The sequence below is a fragment of the Lytechinus pictus genome, chromosome 2, assembly GCF_037042905.1.
Source record: "Lytechinus pictus isolate F3 Inbred chromosome 2, Lp3.0, whole genome shotgun sequence".
Classification (NCBI taxonomy): domain Eukaryota; kingdom Metazoa; phylum Echinodermata; class Echinoidea; order Temnopleuroida; family Toxopneustidae; genus Lytechinus; species Lytechinus pictus.
The window spans coordinates 19,795,821-19,819,302 of NC_087246.1; the positions used below are offsets into that span (position 1 = coordinate 19,795,821).

Genomic DNA, 23,482 nt, shown 5'->3' on the forward strand with positions numbered 1-23,482 from the left:
TTTCGTCTTGGACTCTGGGCTAACGACATAGTTGCATTTTTTCGTTAGCTCCGAAACTTCGGACGAAACAGCTGTTCCGGTTCACCAATTTTCGACAAAAACCTCCCAGCTGTGCTTTGTAATTTGATGGGAATTTTCAATATAATGTTCTTGAATTTGTCCTGCGTCGGGTTGCGAAAATTTCCAATTAATCCTTTTAATGTACAGACTTTGTGCCATGCCATGCTTGCTTTGTGGTGGACGATTTTGACCACTTCAGCAATATCTCTCGATCAGGGCGGGTCCTAGGGGGACGTCCCAATCATACAGTAACATATAGAACCTTGAATTCGGATGCATGTATCTAGCGTCGCATCAGGACCATTCCTATACGAGATAGAAGATATTCGTGACAATCATCCCCGAATTGAATTATTTCAGCCGTCGACCAAATAATTAGAAGGGAATGACGAGATATTTAAATAAGCTCCTGGAAAATCGTTTATACGCCACAAATACGATGCCTTGATAACATTTACATAATGACCAATGGCTAAACCAAAGTCCAAATTACAAATGTGCTTGCGGTACAGATCAAATAAGGTTTAGAAAAGTAATCATATGCACTTTGGTCGTCGGCCTGAATAGTATGATATACAACATGACAATATGTAGTTGAATGCCTTCAAGTTTCTTTGGATTGTTTCAATATTATTGATCATATTGATGGTTCTCTGCTCATAACAAGATGAATAATGTTATTAAAAGGTAAGTATTTGATTTTCATGACTTTATATCTATCATTTATTATTAAAAAAACGGGGGTGTGGGTATACCTTTCTTCGCTTTTTAGATATGTTTGATTGGATAGATTTAACTGCAGTAAAAATAAAAATCTATCTAGAAATGGTGTTTTAAGCCATTTCAAAACTTTTCTTGAAATGGTTCGAATTCCATCATAATTATGAAATTATAGCGTACCATTCAAATGGTAACTTTAAACATTAGAATACAGGAAATATTCGGAGTCTGGAAAATAGTTTGGTTATTATTTTGATCGTAGGAAGTTTACAAAAACCTGCTTCCCTTAATCACTGCTACCAAATACCAAAGTTATAGTGTAAACCAATCGTTAGAATTTGTTACAATGAGTTTTCACCACCATCTTTCTTATATAACAACTACTAACAGGAAAGAGAATTCAATGTTACAGATCTCGATTCGATTTTTCCCTCAACACCACCCTTTCCCTCCCAGTCAGACCGCAGGTCCCTATGCTAATGAGCAAAAAGGCCAGATTCATCCAAATCATCTCGTGGCTGAATCCCCCTCCTTGCAAAATCTCGTGATTCGTGAGATTTTTTCTCTCTAAGAATTTACCTGTTTTAACCTCAAGTTAAATGAAATATTATTGCACCATCAGATAGAGTAAAAGTTACTCTTTCATATTGGTCATTTATTTTGTATACAATATTTTGTTAAATAAGTGAATTTCTGGCCTGAAAATGTGCCTCAAAACTGAATTTTCTTCCTCTGTTTTCTTTTGCAAATTGTGCAAAACTTTTTATTTTGAGCCTCAATGATATCTATATGACCATAAAGCTGAACTTCTGTACTTTCTCACAATGCCACTCTTGATATGCGGCACCTTTTAATCGGGTCAAGATCACACTTTTCCCCCCAAGGTACAAGACGAGATTTCTGAAATTTTTTACTTGCATGAAATCCAGAGTTCTGATTGGCTGGATAAGGTTCACAGAACAACAGGCGCGGGGTATTTGAGGAGATTACCACATGGGAAGTGTGACCTTCCCACGAACCCAGGCACTGGAACCATTGGAATTTGCCATTGTGTGGTCTTTTTGACCAATCAGAGTGCAGTATTCTTGTTTTCAAGCTGCTTCATGTACTTGGCAAATGAAAAGTGTGATCTTGACCCGATTAAACCAATTCTTATTTTGAAACCTATATCATTTCAAAGCATACATATTCAGCTTTATCATGATATAAAAATCATTTGGGCTCAAACAAAAATAAAGTATGAAAATAGCAGCTTTTGTCAGGTGAAAATATTTATTTTGTAGCATATTTTAGATCAAAATGTTAACCTATATTACAAAATCTTTGAATAAATCCAAACACATGACCTGAAAGAATGATTCTTCTTCTTTACAATGGTACCAAATTCATGAAATTCGATGCACAATTAGAGCAGCAATGACCGAATGAAAAGAGGTGTTTTGGTCCGCATCAAGCTCATTAAATATGCAAAACATCTCAAGTTATGAATATCACTTGGATGAAAAAAGCTACTTTCTTGGGACCTGCAGTCTGACTGCTCCCCCATCTCTCTCCCAACCAACCCCCTTCTTCCTTTCATTCATTCATTCACACTTCCATATATCAGAAAACAATGTATTGATTTGATCGATTTGATTTTTATATAAACGACCGACATGTTAGCTGAATCAGTTGAGCACCCGCCTCATGAACCAAAAACTTAAGCGCCGGGCATTTGATAATGAAGAAAGGTAATATTATCATTATGTTACGGGAGAACAGATCATAAGAACCGAATTGGCTACCCAGGGCTGGTATGATCCCATCTCAAGAAAAGAAAAGAAAAGAAAAGAAAGACATAACAGAGCTGTGGCACTTAAAACGTCTTTAAAGTAATTAATATCAATTTAATAACGGGTCACTTATTACAAACATTGACAATGTTAGGAACATGTTTTTTTTTTCAGGCAGAATTGCTCACATGATTTCAACATTTCTTTTGCATTTGTTAGTTTGAAGGAACGGAAGGCATGGGAGCTATGCCTTGCCTTCTTTCTCGCCCTGTTGCTAGTCTTCGCTGTCGTTGCCTGCTTCGTCTTCCCCCTGGTCCTTAACCTCGGAGACAAAGATCACGACGTGACGCCGACGTCGGCGGCAGATATGGGATACCGGTTTGATGACGGAGCGGTCGCTGCCGATGCAGAAATCTGCTCGCAAGTCGGCAGGTATGCTTTTGAATTGCCCCTCCCCTTACAGGCTTAAGAGCAATATGCCACAGTCAGCCGCCTTGAATTGCATCGACTCCATTCCTGAACTAATTTGTTAAAGACCACTTCACACCTAACAAACCGATTTTGGAACAAAACACCTAAATTTGATAAGAATATAAGGACATTGAATGTTGTGCAAAGCTATGAATTATCGTGTGGACACTAATATTTAATTCCATGACTATATGCTATCCTCCTTGTTAAAATAAAAGCGATAAAATGAATTCCATAATGGGGGTCGTAGACCAGTCATGATATGTGTGGGTCGTCTCCATGCGGTCTTAGTGTACAAGTTACAACATTCATATATTGTTGTCAAAGAAATGACTTCAGTGTTATGTCTCAAAACATCTCTATTAAAATGGATACATGTTTACGCATACCCATGTCTTTGATGTCTTGTCTGCGGGTTTATTTTTTCCATGCAGAGACATTTTACAAGATGGTGGATCGGCGGTAGACGCAGCAATCGCAGCCATGCTCTGTATTGGTGTTGTTCATCCTTCAAGTGCTGGTAAGATAAAAACAAACGTACAAACAAAAACAGGTTTTGAAAATTGAAAACCCCTCGTATGAGACGGGTATTTCAAGAATTTTGAAAACATTGTTAAAATGTAATGTCAGACGATATAAGAAAGCACACACATTCACTATTATGTGCATTATACAGTGGCGGATCCAGGCAGGAGTACATGCGACCCGTGCCCCCCCCCCCCCCCCTTGAAAGCCATAAATATTTTTCATGGAAAATATCTGGCTTACGCAGGTGAGCACCCTTTTTGTCGCTCGTCAACTTTTCTCCTGACAGAAATCACTACCAATCGGGAGTGAAGACATTTCTTTTCATTTTTTCCCTTTTTTTTTTGGGGGGGTGCAAAAAATCATTATGATCAAAATTGCACCCCCCTCTTGGAAAATCCTGCATTAAATGTTGAGAAAACTCAGAGCAAATGATTATGTTTTTATTTGCATAATGTTTCGGACACTGGACTCCCATCTCATAGCTTTCCATATTAATCGTGTTTAAAAATTGATTGACTATCCGTCCATAAACACGATATTTCCGTGCAGCATACACTATTGAAAATGTGATAAAATAAGAAAGAGGAAAGAAGAAGTGGTTGTAGTATTAGTAGAAATAGTAGTAGTAGTAGTAGTAGTAGTAGCAGCAGTAGTAGAAGTAGTTAGTAGCAGTAGTAGTATATTAGTAGTAGTCCAGGGGCCGCGGAACGGTTTTCAAAGTAGGGGGGGGGGGGCTGAGCCAACAGTGGGGGGCTGACCATGCAAAAAATCACAACCATATGGTCATTTTTACGTTTTTATACACGGTTTTGGAAAAAAAAGGGGGGGGGGGCTCCCCCGCGGCCCCTGGTAGTAATAGTAGTAGTAGTAGTAGTAGTAATAATAATAATAATAGTAGTAACGGTGGTGGTGGTGGTGGTATTAGTAGTAGTAGTATCAGCAGCAGCAGCAGCAGTAGTATAGTATGGTGGTGGTATTAGTAGTAGTAGTATCAGCAGCAGCAGTAGTAGTATAGTATGGTGGTGGTGGCATTAGTAGTAATAGTAGTAGTAGTAGTAGTAGTAGTAGTAGTAGTAATAGTAGTAGTAGTAGTAGTAGTAGTAGTAGTAGTATAGTAGTAGAAGTAGTAGTAGTAGTAGTAGTAGTAGTAGTAGTAGTAGTAGTAGTAGTAATAGTAGTAGTAGTAGTAGTAGTAGTAGTAGTAGTAGTAGTAGTAGTAGTAGTAGTAGTAGTAGTAGTAGTAGTAGTAGTAGTAGTAGTAGTAGTAGTAGTAGTAGTAGTAGTAGTAGTAGTAGTAGTAGTAGTAGTGGTAGTAGTAATAATAATAATAAAATAGGAAGTGGAGAGGAACAGATATCGGAATTGGAATACGGGAAAACAGGGATTATAGTAACAAAAAAATGCACTGGATAAAGTGTCATGTTTTAGTAAACTTCGTTTCATAATTTGATTGTATTTTTTTTATTATATCTTATTTTCCCATTTATATCAAACATTCTCTAACTAATATAGGTATAGGAGGTGGATTCTTCATGACCGTGTATGAGCGAGAGAGTGGTACTACTCGGGTCATCGACGGCAGAGAAAGGGCTCCCTTTGCTGCCAACGAGACGATGTTTGTTGAACATCCAGAACTTTCTTTAGCGGGTAAGAAGGGCGTCGTCTGTGACGGACAAGGGGCTACCGTCCCCAAACGGTTATCAAAGTGGTGTTCAATAGATGGGAGGGGATAACAAGAAACAAGTGAAAAGGGAAAGAAAGTGTATTGTAAAGCGATGTGACTTGGTTGCAACATTATACCTATTCGTTTTCATCATTAATAATTATGATTTAAAATTAACATTTGGTCCACCCACCCCTATCTAAAACCTTGTATCTACCTTAGATGTGAAAACAGTTACATTTAAGTTTGAATACCAAACTGAGCAACATAATCAAAGTTGCATGAAATAGATATATCAATGGATAAAGCTTAGAACATGATACGAACATACGAATACTTCCCAACATGTCCAATAAAAATAATGTCGTCATCCTGTAATAGATTTTGGAAGGCGCGTTGTGATAGAGGACCAAATGTTCCTAATGAACAGTGTTATCGATGAACTCTTGTCTCCATGTAGGTGCATTAAGCATTGCGGTACCAGGTGAGCTCCATGGTTACAAGCAAGCTCATGATCTCTACGGAATCTTACCCTGGAATCAGCTTTTCCAACCTGCTATCGCGATCGCAGAGGAAGGATATCTGATCGATAGAACCATGGCGGCTGATATCGTTAACAACGAAGACTATATCAGATCCGACGTGGGCTTGAGGTAAAGTAGGGAAACTATGAAATCTGAGTTCATTTCTAATAACATTTCCAGTACACTGGGACACTTTCAAAAAGTAATCTATTGAAAATACGAAACGTCTGGTTACGTATTTTGATTCAAAAGGCAAGATTTTGACCAAATGTTAAGCGAAATATTGACCGACTGTTAATGATAAAAAATCATTGATGATCAATTTTTGTTAGTTCAACCGGGGGGGGGGGGGGTGTAAACAAATATCAAATCCAGGGAGGGATTAATGCAAAATCCTTAGTGAGGCAATGTGAAGGGGGGGGGGTAAATCCAAGGCCCCTTTCATCGTGCCCATATATAAACAACAAAAAATAAGTTGTTTTTATACAGGATAATAATATAGGCCTTTTTTCTTCTTTTAGCTCTTTGTTTCTCGAAGATGATGGCAATCTGAAGGAAGAGGGTGATATGGTTGTTAATCCCCTACTAGCAGCAACAATGAGAAGACTTGCTACAGAAGGAGTTGATGTCTTCTATACGGGTGACATTGCTCAGACCTTGGTTGATGAAACCCAAAATATAGGTATATTACCTATTTGAATTCTTTTCTTAGAGTATACATAACATTGGACCGCAGGAGCGACCATCCTGAAATGGTCTAGATTGACAAATGAAATAAGAAAAGGGAGGAAATGGTGAAAAGGAAGAATAAAGAAGAAAGAAGAGAGTAAAAATGCTAGGTATGGATCAAATAACGCTATTATTCCTGTAATTCAATTAAACAAAAAACAAAAAAACAAAAACGACCTCACGTTTACGTCACATTCCTGCTCACCTACTAAAAATGCACTGTCCCATTCTCTCTTGCGTAAATATTAGTCATTAATAATTGGTGATTATTTTTATGTGAAACTCATTTCGCAGGGGGTATCATTACCCTAGCCGATATGTCATCGTATGAATCCTTGGTAAAACAACCATTACATGTCAACTTGTTTGATGGACTGACTGCTTTGACAGCCCCACCTCCTTCTAGTGGTGTCGTGGCCGAGATGATCATGAATATCATGGATGGTAAGACCTGTGTTATCCACTTAGGAAAATTTGACAAGCAAAAAAAAAGAAAGGTCCTCACTTTTATTTAAAAAAAAAGGGGGGCACACTTGTGTAAGAAAGGCATATTTACATCAAAAAATTCGAATATGTCTCTCAAAGGATATCCGGGGGCGGGGGGAACATCCGGCCCGTCCCCCCCCCCCCCTCCCCCTGGATCCGCCACTGCACTTACCCCTTTTAATGACATGTAATTCTCTGTTCCCTCCACTCTCTCTTACCATTCACACTTTTTTTAGTAAGTTGTGGGGAGCGGTTCATCAACATTTTTGTCCGACAAGTTGTTAGATCTGACAACTTTCTTGATTTTTATCGATTGAGAAGCACTGTTACTATGGTAACTGTCGGATAAATGTCCGACAAGTTCTTTCATGAAAGGCTCCCCTATATTTTGTATTTCTTTTGAGAGAAGTCGTGCTGTTTCTATTTTCTGGATTTGAACACGAATTTTTAATAAATATGAGTCACAGGGGCTTGTCTATAAAAACATTTTTTTTAATTGACAAGCCCCTTGCATGATTTATAGTTCAAGCAGTTTGATTATTCTTTTTTCCCGTCAGTATTTTGCTTTCAATTAAATCATTATCAATTCTGTATTACAAGCTAGATTGATATGTATTTACTACTTGACTTTGTTATGTTAGTTCTTTTGCTGTTTTGTTTGTTTTGCGTTAGTAATTCTTAAACCTTATCATTTAAAGATACGTATCTCCTTATTGTGTTCTTAAAATATTCTTAAGTGCTCATTATGATACAAATACAATGTTGATAAAGTATAATTCCAAGGCAAAAAAATATGAGATATCAACTTTTTTTTATTCAGTTTATATCCATCAGTTTGTATGGATATTATTAGGATTGATTTGGAGCCTCTAAAGCTTGAAAATACCAACAAAATGTCAAAAAACGTCTTGTCCATTACCCTTAATAATTAAAACCTTAATTTAACGTTTTCCAGTAGCGTAAATGAGGAATTTGGCGGGTTGGTTTTTAAAAGAGCGACACAATTGTACAACGTGATTCACATGTTTGTTTATTGGCACGTGAAAGTAGAATCAGCCAGGGCCGTCATACATTATGGGAAGTTTCAAGAATTAAGTGGTGATATCGAACAGCTTAAATACAGGGGCCGCGGAACCGGGGGGGGGGGGCTGGGGGGCTTCAGCCCCCCCACTTTTTTCCAAAACCGTGTACAAAAACGTAAAAATGACCATATGATTTTGATTTTTAGCATGGTCAGCCCCCCCCCCACTTTTGGCTCAGCCCCCCCCCCACTTTGAAAACCGTTCCGCGGCCCCTGAAATACAATGCTTTTAAATTCAATTTTGGGGAATTTTATTCACTTGAGGGCGGTGGGATTCCGCTCTCTCCTGGACCTGACCATTGCGCAAGTGATGTTTCCATTATTCATGATCTCAACATCATTCTAAATAAATGTAATCAGGTATTAATAATCCAGAAAGAGTTCTCATATTCTTGCCCTTGTATTCCCTATACCATAGAATACAGCTTCACGCCTGACGATATATCAACGTTAGAGGGGGAAACGTTGATGTATCATCGCTTCATCGAAGCCACAAAGTTTGCATTCGCAAAGAGGGCTCAACTTGGAGATACAGAATATGAACCGGTACAAGATGTAAGAGAACAATAATATTCTTCAAATTGACATTTCATCATTTTTTCATATCAATAATGCAAATCAATAGTATAGTACAATATAGCAAAATGAATGTGAATATGCTGTAGTATTTGAATTATATATATTATGGAAGGAGGCATAAAACCCAGAAAGGATGGGCTTGTGTGTGATACGCCTGTATAATTATTAAACAACAATTAACAAAAATGAAGGGCTAGGAGAAGGAAAAGAAAGAGAAGAGAAGGAAGTTTTGTATAATGATTTGTTTAGCCTTCATCATAGTCCTATACGTTAAGGCAGCAATTTTATATCATTAACAATAATAACATTTAGACAAAATATTGGCATTATTCAACTTAAAACGATGGAACTATTATATTTTATTTTTTTATTTCGTTATTTGTCCTTCACATATGTTGTTGTACTTATATTTTGTAACTGTAACCAATCTACCACTCTATTAACTACTACTCTCTTACAAAATATTGGGCGAAGTTAATATTTCAGTCTCGAAAGAGTGAGTTAAGAGTAGAGTGAATTTGAAGTGAAAATGACTACAGCTTCACTAACCACTACTATACTTCCAGTGGCGTACCGTGGGTCACAGCATTGGGGGGGCACCAGCAAAAATTTTAAGTCACTTAGTGAGCGCGCGAAGCGCGCTCAGATGTCAGGTATACTGATAGAGACATTTTAAGGAAGCACTTGTAGTCATTTGTAATCATGAATAAAAAAAATACGCATCTCATCAATCAAATAATGCGAGCGCGAAGCGCGAGCTGAAAATTTTTGATATTCAGACCTAAAAAGGGACATTATAATCGACTTTGTAATCACGATACGTACCTGTCTCGCTAAACAATGCGAGCGCGAAGCGCGAGCCGAAATTTTTGTATACATTGACCCCAAACAGGGAGATCTTAAGGACTATATTATAGGAATAATCCCTTAATAGTATACATATCTCACCGTGGTCATCTAATACCAATACCAAGTGCTTGCTGAATTTGATAGAATTACATTTAAACACTTATGAAGCACTTGTACTCATTGTAATCATGAATAACATACGCATCTCACTAATCAAATATTGCGAGCGCGAAGCGCGAGCTGAAAATTTAGGAAATTTAGACCTGAAGAGGGGCATTCTATAGCTTGTTTGTAGGAATTCACTAAGACCATACGTATTTAACTAACCAAATGATGCGAGCGCGAAGCGCGAGCTGAAAAATTTTGATATTCAGATCAGAAAAAGGGACATTTTAACGACTGATTTTAGGAATTCACGGAGAATAGACATATCTCAACAATCCACTGATGCGAACGTAATCACGGACAGGAAATATTTTATATTAAGACCTTAACATGGGGCAATCACTTTAAGTAGTCATGAAAAAGAAGCATATGTCACTGCATAAAACAATAATATATTTGGTTTATATTGACTTGAAACGGGAGTTTTTCGTACAACAGGTTTATATATCTCTTTAAACAGACAATGCGAGCACCAGGAACAATGACATCATAGGCCCTGAGCAAATAAAGTTTCATAAAGTTAGGATAATTTTTTTTTCTATGTAACATAACATGATTATAATATCATATACCATTATAATGAATAATAATTTCTTCTTTCCCACTACGTTCCTCTTCCTTTCTCCCTCTGTTTCTCCTTTTCCCCGTTTTTTTTTTTTTTTTTTTTTGTCAGCCGATTGGGGGGGCACGTGCCCCCCCATGCCCCCCCGTAGTTACGCCACTGTATACTTCTAAAGTGTTAATATACTACTGCTACGTTTGCCCTATATGATTGTGTCCAACTCTAGGCCCTGCAATTTCAGATCTAGCTAATATTTGACCTAAAGAGATATGAAATTGATCAAAAACATAAATCAAAATTGGCGATAGTTCAACCTTTATGAAAAATAATTGATATATTCGAAGAAAAAAAGAGAGTATAAAGTTGTTTGTTACCTGAAGATTTAAACTCCTGTGTCACTTAACATAAAAAAAATGTAAATTGTACAGTGTATATCTGAATACCTATGAAAACCCATTCACAAAAGATAACAATGAAAACATTGATTGCCTCTCTTTAACATAAATACTTCAACTTGTTAAAGATAAAATGTGTTTCTATGCATTCACTTGTCGTAATTATCACTCTTCAACTTTACGTCACCTTCTACAGCTCATATCAAATATGACTTCAGAAGACCTTGCATCTCTGATTCGCCAAAGTATCGATGACGTGAGGGTGACGTATGATAACGTCACACAATATGACGCGCCTTTTGTGAATACTTTCGATGAGGGCACGTCACATCTGTCCGTGATTGCACCAAATGGGGATGCAGTGGCAATGACAAGTACCGTTAATAATGGGTAAGATACCGTTAAAGCCACCTGCACGATTTACGATTCAACTGCGACCCGATCTTTAACAAATCATACTTTACATTAATCACGAAAATTCAAACAATTAAAATCATCTAATTTGAATTTCGGATTGGTTTAAGGAATAAGCCTGCCTTCTCAAATTGAAATTCTGCTTTACTGCAATGATTGTGGTCGGGGTAAAGTCCAAATCAGGACCCCCGTCTTATAAAGAGTTACGATTGATTCGATCAATCTCAAGTATATGGAAATCCATCAATGACATATTTTTTCTTCAGGAAATTTACACAATGTCCTTTGAAAACAAAAACGAAAAAAAAATCATTCTGAATTGTCAAGAAAACAGTGAATGTATGAATATACATCATATCAAGAAAATATTTTCAACAAACATTTATTTTAGATGTTGATGGTGCTGGCTTGTAAGACGTGGCCCTGCTTTTATTTTGTTAGGTTTGGATCGAAGTTCATGTCACCGACGACCGGTGTCATACTCAACAACCAAATGGACAGTTTCTCTACTCCAGGGCTTCGAAACTCAGACGGTATCGCTCCATCATCGCCTAATTTCATCAAGCCAGGCAAACGCCCCATGTCATCGATGAGTCCGACGATTCTTTTGGCTGAGAACGGTGACGTCAGACTCGCTTTAGGCGCGTCGGGAAGTTCGCGAATGATCACTTCGATTTCACTGGTAAAGTTAATCAGCCAATTATCAGGATTAGCCTTGATCATCTTAGCTATATACTACCCCTATTCAGTGGCAGATTATTTCTTGTCATTTTTTTAAAACAAATGCTCCCCCTTTTGAAAATCATGGATCTATCCTTGACCCTATATAAAAAAAAAATTGTACAGTCTATACAAGACCATTTTGTAAAATAAAAAGTCTTTATTCAAAAGATGATTTTAGTATGAAGCTAGTTGTGTATGGTAAATTTGAAGAAACAAAGGGCCTTTTCACACGTAAATCTTGAATCATCATTGTAATGATGATTGCAATACGTCTTTAGAATCATCGGACCTTTCACACGCTCACTCGAAAACTGTCCTTTAAGGACGTTCCACAGTTATGTTTGTGCGCATTATGATCTGCGCATAGTTTACACTCTGCGCGCTGACGTCACAATGGATGAACAGGTGACTAATTAGCTGAGGGTATGAGCTCATTTTTCTCATCTTCTGCACTTTAACTGTAGATCCGATGCGTTATTTCATGAAACTAAAAAATTGAATTATTTCATGGACCATTAAAAAAAAAATTATCTACAATTTCAAAATACTTTACTCTGCAGTGCCTCCAAGAATCACGAATATTACCCCGAGTTTGAATAAATGGTAGAGTGGTTTTGATTTTTTCTTCACATAGATGCAAAGCATTCGGCGCATTTTTTGTGTTTTAAAAAGCACATTTGCTCTAATAAAAATGCTGATAGTTTAAAAACAAGCACATGAACCCCTATTTTTTAATGTTTGAACCTCTTAGGTATACCTTCCTCTACAATTCTGCAAATTTTGGTATAAATGACATGGATTTTGAATAAAGTGCAGCATTTATTGTACGTATGTAGTTTGTTACTGAAATTTCACATTTTTTAGATTGGGATTTTGTTATCTTTTAGGCCATTTTTAAGAACTGACAGTGCTGTTAAACTTAAAATTGCAAACAAATAGCACTATAAATAGATTCTCCATTCTAATGATACAATTATTAACTCTCTTGCGAAATTTCATGACTTTTCCATATATTTTGACTGAGTAATAGAGGTTTAAACTCATTGTAGTAATCTTGGGCGATCTAAAAATGCCAAATTCTTTTGAATGCGCAATTCTTAAGAACATCAATTTGGGTGAACTTTGAAGCTCTACAGCAAAAAATCAAGCACATGGACCTATGTTAATTTTTGCATATTTCGAATATTAAGGTCCTAAAGTATATATGTGCAAAGTTTGGTGAAAATGACATGGATTTCACTTTAACTGTGGAACGTCCTTAAATTCGAATTCCCGAGCGAAGGCGGCATGTGTCCTTGGTGACTTGTCAATTAAAGCTCATTGCAAATACAATGAGTGAGTGCATGCCAATTGATCACGTAAGCTCCGCTTCCCCCCCCCCAAAAAAAAAAAAAAAAAAAAGATGTGTTAGAGGTCAAGCCTTTCACATGCAAAATTCGTGCCGTAATTCGAGTGAAACTTTACTGGAATTCACCTCCGGAGTAGAATTTGAATTTTTGATTGTTATTAGTGTTCGTGATTCTAATCGTGCTCTAGTTTGGTTTCACACGTGCAAAAAAAATCGTCATGAGCCTTATTTTTCACTGGAATCATCATTCAAATTACGATATTTTTTTTACCGTGCGAAAGGGTGGTTAGACATCCCAATTTATCTCATGACTGTTTTAATGATTACAGGTAAGCTTGCGAACTCAACGTTTTGAAGAGGATTTACGTGACGTCATCAATCAACGTAGAATTCATCATCAGTTGTCTCCAAATTACATTCAGTATGAGAACGGATTTAGTGAGGTGAATAACTTATTTGCATTCGCTTTGTTTCGTTGTGTCATGATAACGATGTAACATTTTTCTATAAGGAGTAAAACCATAGTTTAAATCATTGGAGCAAAAAAGAAATATTTTAAATTCCATTTAACAAAAAAAAAAAAAAAAAAAAAAAAAAAAACATCGAATGCTTTAGCCTTATAGCAGCGCTCTGCGCTGTATTATGAAACTTTGAAAAAAATCTGCCAATATCACTAACATTGATTTATCAATCTCTGACTTTGATAACATTTTATTTAATTTAATGTCATATCATCTTCTCTTTATCTTAATTTCAGGAAATAATGTCAGGATTAGAAAACAAAGACCATGAACTTTATCTTCAGACGAGATACGCCGTCGTGCAGGCAATTCTACGTGATCGTGAGGGCTCCCTCTTTGCTTTCTCTGATCCAAGAAAAGGAGGAGTCGCTGCTGGTTTTTGAGGAGGCTGGGCTGAGCCATAGAGATGTATATCTCTATGGACTGAGCCTTGATATTTTAATAGGGGCACGATATAAAGTGGAATATTTTTTTATTGATTTGAATAAGGAAAAATTGTTATTTTGCTCCAACCATTTAGCGCTTCTACAACATAACTACCCTGAAGATTCTCAAAATGATTTTATCAAAATGTTAATAATTATATAATTACTTGCATTAAATATATTTCATAACAGGGAGGAGATGGAAGGGAAGAGGGAGAGAGAGAGGGGGGGCAATGGGACAGAGAGGGGAAGGATGGAAAATAGAATGAGGAAATTGAGTGAGGTAGAGAGAAAAAAGAAAGGGAGTAGGGAGGGGGGGAGTAAAATTAAGGGTTAGGGTGAATATACTGTATAAGATACAAAAATGCCTACATAAGAGATGACTCCTGTATTGATTATGGGTTAGAGGTTTTCCAAATACAATATTTACAGGGTTCTTTTGTTTTTCTTTCATTCTTTTGTTCTTCTTTTCGATATTATTTTTTTTAGGCCTACAGCTATTGGTCAAGACTTGAATTTTATCATGTAAACCGTTTTTGTGCATTCATTACTTGTTTATATTGTTTGCGTGGATGTTTGGTGTATATAGCTAGGTGTGTGTGGGGGTGGGTGCATGGGGGGTCTCTAAAAACATTTCCTACGTTGTACTGGGGTAATGGACGCAGTTGTGATGAAGGGGTGGGTTTTATTATATTTCGGCGCACAATATTTAATTTTAGACTTTTTTAATTCGTCGTCAATTACATTTCACTTTAAGCATGTTAATATTCGAATGTTTCATTTACGTAATAACTATGTGCACACGTATGGGCTTACTTGTAATTTGTATTTAAAAAGGGGGAATGTATGTTCCTATTATTTTTTTGGAAAAAATTACAAGACAGAAATGATATTGTACCTTGTTGAGGTGTATGGGATGAAAAGGCCTACATTAAAATTAATATTACCAAAACCTGATTTCTATTTGTATATATAAATAATGAAGATAATTATGCTTATAACGAGTTATAGTATTCTCACTTCTGAAATAGAAGGGCGATTCATATTTTGTCCTGTCTGACAAGTTGTCAGGTCTGAAGTTTTTCCTTTATCTTGATTGGCTGAGAAGGCAGTTTCTATGGTAACTGTCGTATAACTGTCGGTTCCCTGGGGCCCTTTCGTAAAGCTGTTCGTAAGTTAAGAGTGACTATATGACTAGTGATCCTTTCTTGTGGTAAATGATATTCACCATTATGATCATCGATGATTAATTATTAGCACTCGAGAAAGGTTCACCGGTCGTTCTTTAAGTCGCTCTTAATTGTTTACGAACAGCTTTATGAAACATCCACGTTTGTAGACCAAGAGTTCAGTCTCTGTACGGTTGGATGCTCCGCTGGACTACGTTGGCTACGTCTGGCAATGATAGTAAAATGTCCGAAATTGTAAAATCCTAAGAAAAGATGGTTGTTCCTTCATAGTAGCTAGATAAAACAAGACAATTGCCTTGAAAATTAAATTTGTTTAAGAAAAATTGTGAATCTAGTAAAATGATACAGTTCCGATTTTATTCCTATCAATATTTTGTCGCCTGATCATAACTTAGGATAAATACTAATTACGTTATTTAAAAGCAGCATTATTTACCGAACTTTCATTAAATTTTTTTATTGATTTTATTTGAAATTTTATCATAAATTGCTATTCATGCGATTGAAGTGATGATGATGATAATAAAGATGTAGCGCATTTAGAAGTTTCAAAGCAAAACCAGCGCAAATGAACTTCTACATAAATCAGTCTTTCCGAGTGACTTCAACTGTTTCTTGGGCCGTTTAATAAAACTGTAAGTTGAGAGCGACTTTAAGAACGACTGCATGGTGAACCTTTCTTATGCGCTAAATTATCACCAATGAACATTTTATGGTGAATATTATTTACACAAGAAAGGATCACTATAGTCGTTCTTAAAGTCACTCTACGCCTACTTTCAACTGAACATTCAGGTATTCGTCTATGGACACCATGCACACTAAAAAGCCGTTTCAGACAATCATTTGTCCCCAATGCTATACATCATTTTAATCCTCAAGTCCGAAGGTCTGTGACTCACCCGTAATTAATTAGTACCCTTTTCTTATTGTTAATAATCACGATAGATAACTTTGAATATATAGGTCCTATTGATTAGAGATTCCCTTAGAATCTGACACACCACTAGCTTTTGCACTTCCCCTACTCTCTATTACAATGACAATTGCACTTGCATCAGCTTCGGTCCATTACTTATCTTGCCGATAACTATACAGCAAACATGCTTGTATTTCAAATACTTATGTATTGTAAATTTTGCGTGAACCATGTATACCTGAGTCGGAATTATTTCCTCATGTTGACATTTTTTTCATCATCTTTGCTTTGTTCTGTGCATATACATTGTATCTACATGTGTGTAAACCAGTAAAAAAAGAAATTCCTTTATGGACAATAAAGTTATTCAATTCAATTCAATTCAACAACTTTATGAAAAACAGCCCCCGATTATGATGCGATAAACGTAGCCGCTATCGATATAAACAAACGGCTACGTCACAATGAAAGTAAGCTGGGTCAATTAACCACGCGCATTAGTAGATGCGCATATTTATACGTCATCGATATCGACGTGACGTAGCCGATGATGACGTTATAAATATACGTACCAGCTAGCTGCACAAAATACAACATTGTCATTAAAAATGGGAATTAACCCCAGCTTTCCTATTCCAGTTCCAAAGACCCACATCAGCTTTGAGCCTGAGTTTTCTTATAGTTCAAGTGGTGAGTTTCTTGACGCTTGAAAATAGAACTGAAATGAAAACGCTTAAGAGTGTGCTTGTCGCGATCGAATGTGTGTATTGTCGGTGTGCAGGGGCCGTGCCGGTCACACGGCCGGGTGATGTTTACGGTTGCAGTAGACCCAGGCGTGGCCTTATATTACGTACCGGTATACTCACGTTTGTCCGGTTTTAGAAGAGATCACTTTGTCTTGTCCGTCCCTAGATCTAGAAGGCCTACCTAGGTACGCATGGAGTCAAAGGTCGAGACTAACATAAGGGCTTGGCTTGGGTCTCGGTTAGATGGTAGATCTAGACCTATATCCACCTTACAAAGTCAAAGTGAGGGAACACGGCGGAATAAGCCTTAAATTAAGGGAAGCCCCCTAAGCCAACGCCTTCTCAAATCTTGTTTAGATATGAAATTAGCCCTAAACGTGCGTGAGTATCAGCCCATTTGTATTAAATCATGCCGCTATCTAGCGTTAACTTTTAACATTTTGTGTTATTAGACACAAGTAAAAGATATGGTACTATAGATCTACCTCTTCCTTTTTTCAAGAATTTCCGCATTTGCTGTTAAATCAAAATACAAATTCACAAAAACGATTGGAAAAAAATAATTATTGATCAAATTACGAATGTGACAATTAGATTACAATAAAATATTATATACATGAATTCGTATTATTGGAATAAATACAAATAATAAGAATAAAGGGGCAAAAAGTATAAGCAGTAGGCCTAGGCTTGACTGCACACCATCCAGGGGAAAGGGCTACAAAGTATGTAGTATAAGAGTGATGTCACATATACTGGGCAAAGAGGGAAAGGATTGAAAAAATCATCATTATCATGCTTATGTCAGAGCATTTTTTTTTACTATCAACCATCGTTTTTCTTTTATTCAGGACATAAGAGGGATTTAAATATAGAATACGACAAGACAGGTTTCGAGTCGGCAACGGAAAAGAATTTCCAGGTGTTTGTGGAGCAACGCAAGAAAGCAAGAGAAGCAAAAATAAAATTTGACGGTACTTGCTCATTTTTCTCGATCTCTCAACGAACCCTTTATTGATATGGTTTATTTCCAATTCGTCTAATGCCAATTCGTCCAATTGCTAACTCATTTGGTCTGCCATCAGTTCATTCACTCACCACATGATCTACTTTCATTTCTAATGCCGTTCCGTGTCATAACCAGTTGGCCCTATAGCCATTTAGTCTACACACCATTTGGTCTAATTGGACTAAGTGTTAAATCGTGCAAAATGAATTAAAATTGAATGGATATTAGACCAACTGGTTATGAGACGAAATGGTCATAGACGAAATGGTGATTAGACGAAGTGATAATTGGACCAAATGGTTATTGGACCAAATGGTTGTTAGACGAAATGTCGATGGACGGAATGGTATTAGACTAAATGAAAGTAGACCATGTGGTGAATGGACGAGTTGGCAGTAGACGAATTGGTAATTTACCTTTGATATTCTACCGTTTGGTCCAATTTTTATTAAGAGAAAACAAAAACATTGTCCCACAGTCTGTCATTCTGCATGTTCACAGTGTGGAACACAGGGGGAAATGATCGCCACAGTGTTGAATTTGAGAATATTAACAATGTGAATCGCATCTTCACAGTGAACCGTCACCCTATAGAGGTACGTGTCTACCCACAGTTTGGAATTGTTTCACGCGGTTGAATTTGAGCATTTTAACAGTGAATTGCATCTTCACATAGTCCATAATGTGAACACACTGTGAACACAAGTTGAACACGCTGTGAACACAATGTGTACACACTCTGAACACAATGTGAATACACTGTGAACACAATGAACACACTGGCCCATATTCTGATCTCGGGTTTAAATCAAACCCTGGTTTAAAGTTGTGGTTTAACTATGGAGAGCCAATTGGGGCACAAATCCTGGGGAGCGTTTCATCAATATTTTCATCCGACAAGTTATCAGATCTGACATCTTTCCATGATTTTGATCGGCTGAGAGGCACTGTTCCTATGGTAACTGTCGGATAAAATGGGACTTGTCGGATAAAACGTCCGACAAGTCCTTTCATGAAACGCCCCCCTGAACAGTACACATTCAATTTATTAACTCTTATGACACCCAAATTGTCTGTGAATGATAACCGAAGTATTTTGAAGTATTTTTCATCATTATGAAAACAAATGGGAAAATAGATTGTAAACATAAGAAATATACAATATTAAACAGAATGTTAGAATTTTTGGCTCCCCATAATTTTAGCACAGACTTAGACCATGGTCTAAGTTAAACCTGACTTCAGAATACGGGCCACTGTGTCTTTTCCAGCAGGGAACTAATTCTTCAAATTGACCACAATGTTATTGTTTTTCGATTGCTGCATTTTGTTCCCTTTTTAAAGCTTAAAGTATTAAAGTATTAAAAAGAAAGTAGCAATAGAACTCTCTAATCATGTATCCAATGTTTGATATTTGTAGATTAATAGCTCTTGGTATTACCTTTTTGATAAAAAGAATATGACTACATAATAAATGGTGATTGGTGACTTTATCACTTCCCTAATTTCCATAGCTTTGTGAAAATAAGCCAAACTTTGTAAAGTAGTCTCTTTCACTCCGTCCCTGCGAACGCAGGTTGTTGTCATGCACAAGCCCTTAGTTAAGCAGTCCTTGCGACAGATGATTATTACTTAGCAACCACTGTGGGTATTTACTGACTATTCTATTTTAGAAAGCGCTCAGTGATTATTATCACCTTTTTTCTTGTAAATATATCTTTTCAGATCTGGATGGACTACGTAAGAAATTTCCCCATTATACGGTAGGGCAGATACAAGACTTCAAATATCAATTCATGTCATTTGACATTAATCAAGATGGACTCATTGACTACCCAGAATTGTAAGTCAGGATTTTTTCAGAAAATATTATGCAGGATTGTTGTATTTTCTCAGTTGATCTAATCCATTTAGTTTCATTTTGTTTTGAGGAATACGAGTTTTTATTGGGGCGGGTGGTATGGCTGGACGAGTTTTCTTTGTTGGTTTGTTTATTGTTGTTATTATTGTTATGGTTTGATGATTTCGGTGTTCTTATCATATGGCCGTTTTGGGTCCCCTAGTAAATGCTCACATGGACACGAATAGAATATTGACTCAAACATTGAGCAGATCCCACCCAATATTTGGGAATTTTCTTGAAACAAAATTAGGATAACATTTGCCCATGTTGCTGCTTATAACTTTGTGAATTTATCCTTCTTTCATATCTTGCAAAAATTTGGTAACTAAGAAAGTTATGAAAAAATTTTCGAACAAATTTTCGGATGATTGTTAACCACTTGTACGATATTTTTAGTGTTCAGTCGTTGGTGATATTATTTCTTAAAGAAAATGAAAAAAAAAATAAGGAAGCATATATGTAATTGAAACAAGGGGAGGGAAAAGCAATATTAAGAAGAGCTATCAAAATCAGTTTCATAAATAGCCAAGTAATGACAAACTGAAAAGGTGAAAATTCACTCTTTGATATTTTCCTAAAATGGCTTGTGTTCTTTCCGAAAACTCCCATTGTAAGTTTACTGTAATTTATATACTGTATGACATTTCCGAGTATTTTATATTTTTGCTCAAAGTGTAGCTTATCTTATTTTTCTTTAAAAAGAAGGAAATTAAATCCTTGTAACATGTTAATTTTTTTCTTGCAGGGTAATTTGAAGGAGTGGAACTACATAACCATCTTGTCTTGTATATATATATTATTTCAGTTAAATAATCTAAGGTCTTATATATTGCGAAAAGATGGAAAATCTCATATTCGTTGAGTTTGATAAAGTATAAAGTTGTTAACAGTAACGTAACTAACATGTTTATTTTTTTATTACAATAAGAATTTTTTAATGCATATTAAATGACTTGTCACTTATCCAGTAATAAGAGGAAATAGTACAGTTTTTAATGTTTTTTTTTTTTAACCAGTTTGGGGAAACTTTGGGGACAAATCATGTCTTAATTTCATAGCCTTTTTTCCGTAAATTATTCCCTGGCCAAATGTTAAGTTCTTTTCATCATTTAATACTGAAATATGTCTCAGGATGCTATTGGATGGTGTGAAGTAATTTTTCAAATTTTCTTATTTCGATTTTTTTTTTCTAAATGTATCAAACTGCGACAATACTAATTGATTTCAAAGCATCTCCTCATTGAAGCCAACCTTCGATTTAAAAGTAATGACCATATTGTGTAATCAGAGAATCACCCTTAGGATAAAATGCTAATCGTTTGATTCAATCACTGTCCTCCAATGTAGGCAACATGCCCTCGATGAGCTTGGCGATACCTCGTCCGATCAGAAACGGCGCCGGGCTTTCGATCAAATTGACGTGGACCATTCAGACAGCATAGATTTTGAGGAGTTTGTGGAGCTGTTGACAAAGGTTGTCGCCCAAGATGGCTCCCTCTCTGAAGCAATTTGGAAAATGTGTAAACGGGGCACCGAAAAGACTAGTATAATCAGGACAATGCCTGTCGAAAGACAATTAGAATTAGGACTGTTTTGACGATCAAGTTTAGGATGTTTTGTATTTATTCACTATAGAGACTTGTGTATACATACAGTATTATGTAATATATATTGGATGGTGCGTATAACTTATTATCACCCAATTTAAATGTCTTTTCAATTCACCCAATTGAATTGTTAAAAAAAAAGATATTTACTATTGAATCTCATAACATGTGATATGTAAATTTACTTGAAAGCAAGTTCAACAAAATTAATAGGCTCAAATCGATTCTTTGAAATCGTTAGAATACTCAATGTTGTGTAAATAATATGACAAAAATATAAATACTTTCGTACTGTTGATATCATTGCTGTTACCTCATTTTTTTTTAGATAATGAAGCATGAAAGGTAATAATTCAGTTTTATAGATAATGATGAATGTTTTGTGGACTATATTAAAGGTCAAGTCCACCCCACAAAATTTTGATTTGAATAAATAGAGAAAAATCAAACTAGCAAAACGCTGAAAATTTCATCAAAATTGGATGTAAAATAAGAAAATTATGACATTTTAAAGTTTTGCTTATTTTTCACAAAACAGTGGTATGCACAACTAAAATGAGACAGTCGATTATGTCCCTCACTCACTATTTCTTTTATTTTTATTGTTTGAATTATGCACTATTTATTTTTTTATAGATTTGACAATAAGGACCAACTTGACTGAATCATATAGTATTTAACAATGCTCATTCCACATATTCAGGGAGGATTTAATCGTAGTTTCACTTGACAATGAGGAGAAAAATAAGATATTCCCTATTTCATACAATAAAATACAAAATAAATAGTGAGTGGATGACGTCATCAGTCTCCTCATTTGCATACCCACCAGGATGTGCATATAACTGTTTTGTGAAATTAAGCAAAACTTTAAGATGTTATAACTTTCTTATTTTACATCCGATTTTGATGAAATTTTCACTGTTATGCTTGTTGGATTTTTCTCTTTTTATTCAAATCAAATTTTTGTTGGGGTGGACTTGTCCTTTAATGGTTATATGTTTAATGTGAGGGCTACCTTTCTTACAAATCACTAACCTTTGGTAAAGGTAAAGCATGCACATTCCTTGGGACTATAATAATTTCTTTTTTTTTTACCAAAAGTTCATACTGCCACGTCACCTTCTATTGATCATCCCTTTGATTAAAAAAAATAATAATTGTACGGATGATCCAGTTGAGCCCTTCTCTCACGTCTCTGCAAATATATATACTACGAAAACAAGACCTTAAATACAAATGACTTGAACATAAACTCGCAATATTATCTTGCTGGAATTTTGATACTTTTGTCAGAATATCGTTATTTTTCTTATAAGAACATCTAGTAAAATGACCTTTGCTTTATAGAACCTATATGTAGATAGGGCCTACTTTTGCCAGAAATTGTGTCAAATCGTACTATTATATCATAGGCAGATCCAGGGGGGTCCGAGTAGCCCGCCCCTTTCCCTATTGGCGGAGCAAAAAAAAAGGGGGAGAGAAATAAAAAAGAAGGGAAAAGAGAGGAGAAACATAAAAGGAGGAAGACGAGTGAATAAAGTAAGATGAGGGGAAGACTTGGAAAATAATTTTAAAAATCTTTCATGTCGGGATACATAATTTTCGCTCGCGCTTCGCGCTCGCATTGCTCTTTAGGTGATTTACATAATCTTGCTCAATATGGAGCTTAAAATATCACATTTTGAAGTCAATATACAAAACATATTACAGCTCGGAAATTGAACTTTCATTATTTTGTTTTATTTAAAAATTGATTTTTAAAAAGTGCTCCAAAATTTATGTTTTATGGTCTGAATATTAACATTTTCTGCTTACGCTGCGCTCGCAAAATTTGATTTGTCAAGTACCTATTATTTTCCTGTATTCCACAAAGTTATCAAAATACCCCTATTCAGGTCAGATTGTCAAAACGTATCAGCTAGCGCTGCACGCTCGCATTTTGATTGGTGAGTTAAAGTTATGTATATCTCAATATTAATTCTAAAACAAACTACTTTAATTTCCCATTTGATGACAGTTTATCATAAATTTCGGCTCGCGGTTTCCGCTCGCATTGATTGTTGAAAGATATTATTAACTCATGCATCTTA

The 23,482-nt window shown here is 36.0% G+C and overlaps 2 protein-coding genes across 3 annotated transcripts; both read left to right on the forward strand.

Moving 5' to 3' along the window:
- The first annotated feature begins 212 nt into the window (after positions 1–212).
- On the forward strand, positions 213–14,972 carry LOC129283513 (scoloptoxin SSD14-like). Of its 2 annotated transcripts, none has more exons than XM_064112376.1 (12): positions 213–747; positions 2,772–2,984; positions 3,458–3,543; positions 5,064–5,198; positions 5,675–5,867; positions 6,260–6,420; positions 6,762–6,911; positions 8,453–8,589; positions 10,781–10,974; positions 11,440–11,680; positions 13,399–13,512; positions 13,827–14,972. In XM_064112376.1, the coding sequence occupies exons 1-12, from the start codon at positions 728–730 to the stop codon at positions 13,971–13,973; spliced, it is 1,791 nt and encodes a 596-aa protein (XP_063968446.1). In that variant the 5' UTR covers positions 213–727; the 3' UTR covers positions 13,974–14,972. The 2 variants fall into 2 exon arrangements, with proteins under 2 accessions (XP_063968446.1, XP_063968453.1); XM_064112383.1 differs by having other exon boundaries at positions 571–747; positions 11,500–11,680.
- Positions 14,973–15,066: 94 nt separating this feature from the next.
- Positions 15,067–21,458, forward strand: LOC129274148 (calcium-binding protein 5-like). The gene is made up of 4 exons (XM_054910999.2): positions 15,067–16,814; positions 17,722–17,844; positions 19,605–19,722; positions 21,130–21,458. Exons 1-4 carry the CDS (start codon positions 16,733–16,735, stop codon positions 21,377–21,379), a joined length of 573 nt encoding a protein of 190 aa, XP_054766974.1. The 5' UTR covers positions 15,067–16,732; the 3' UTR covers positions 21,380–21,458.
- Positions 21,459–23,482: the final 2,024 nt, after the last annotated feature.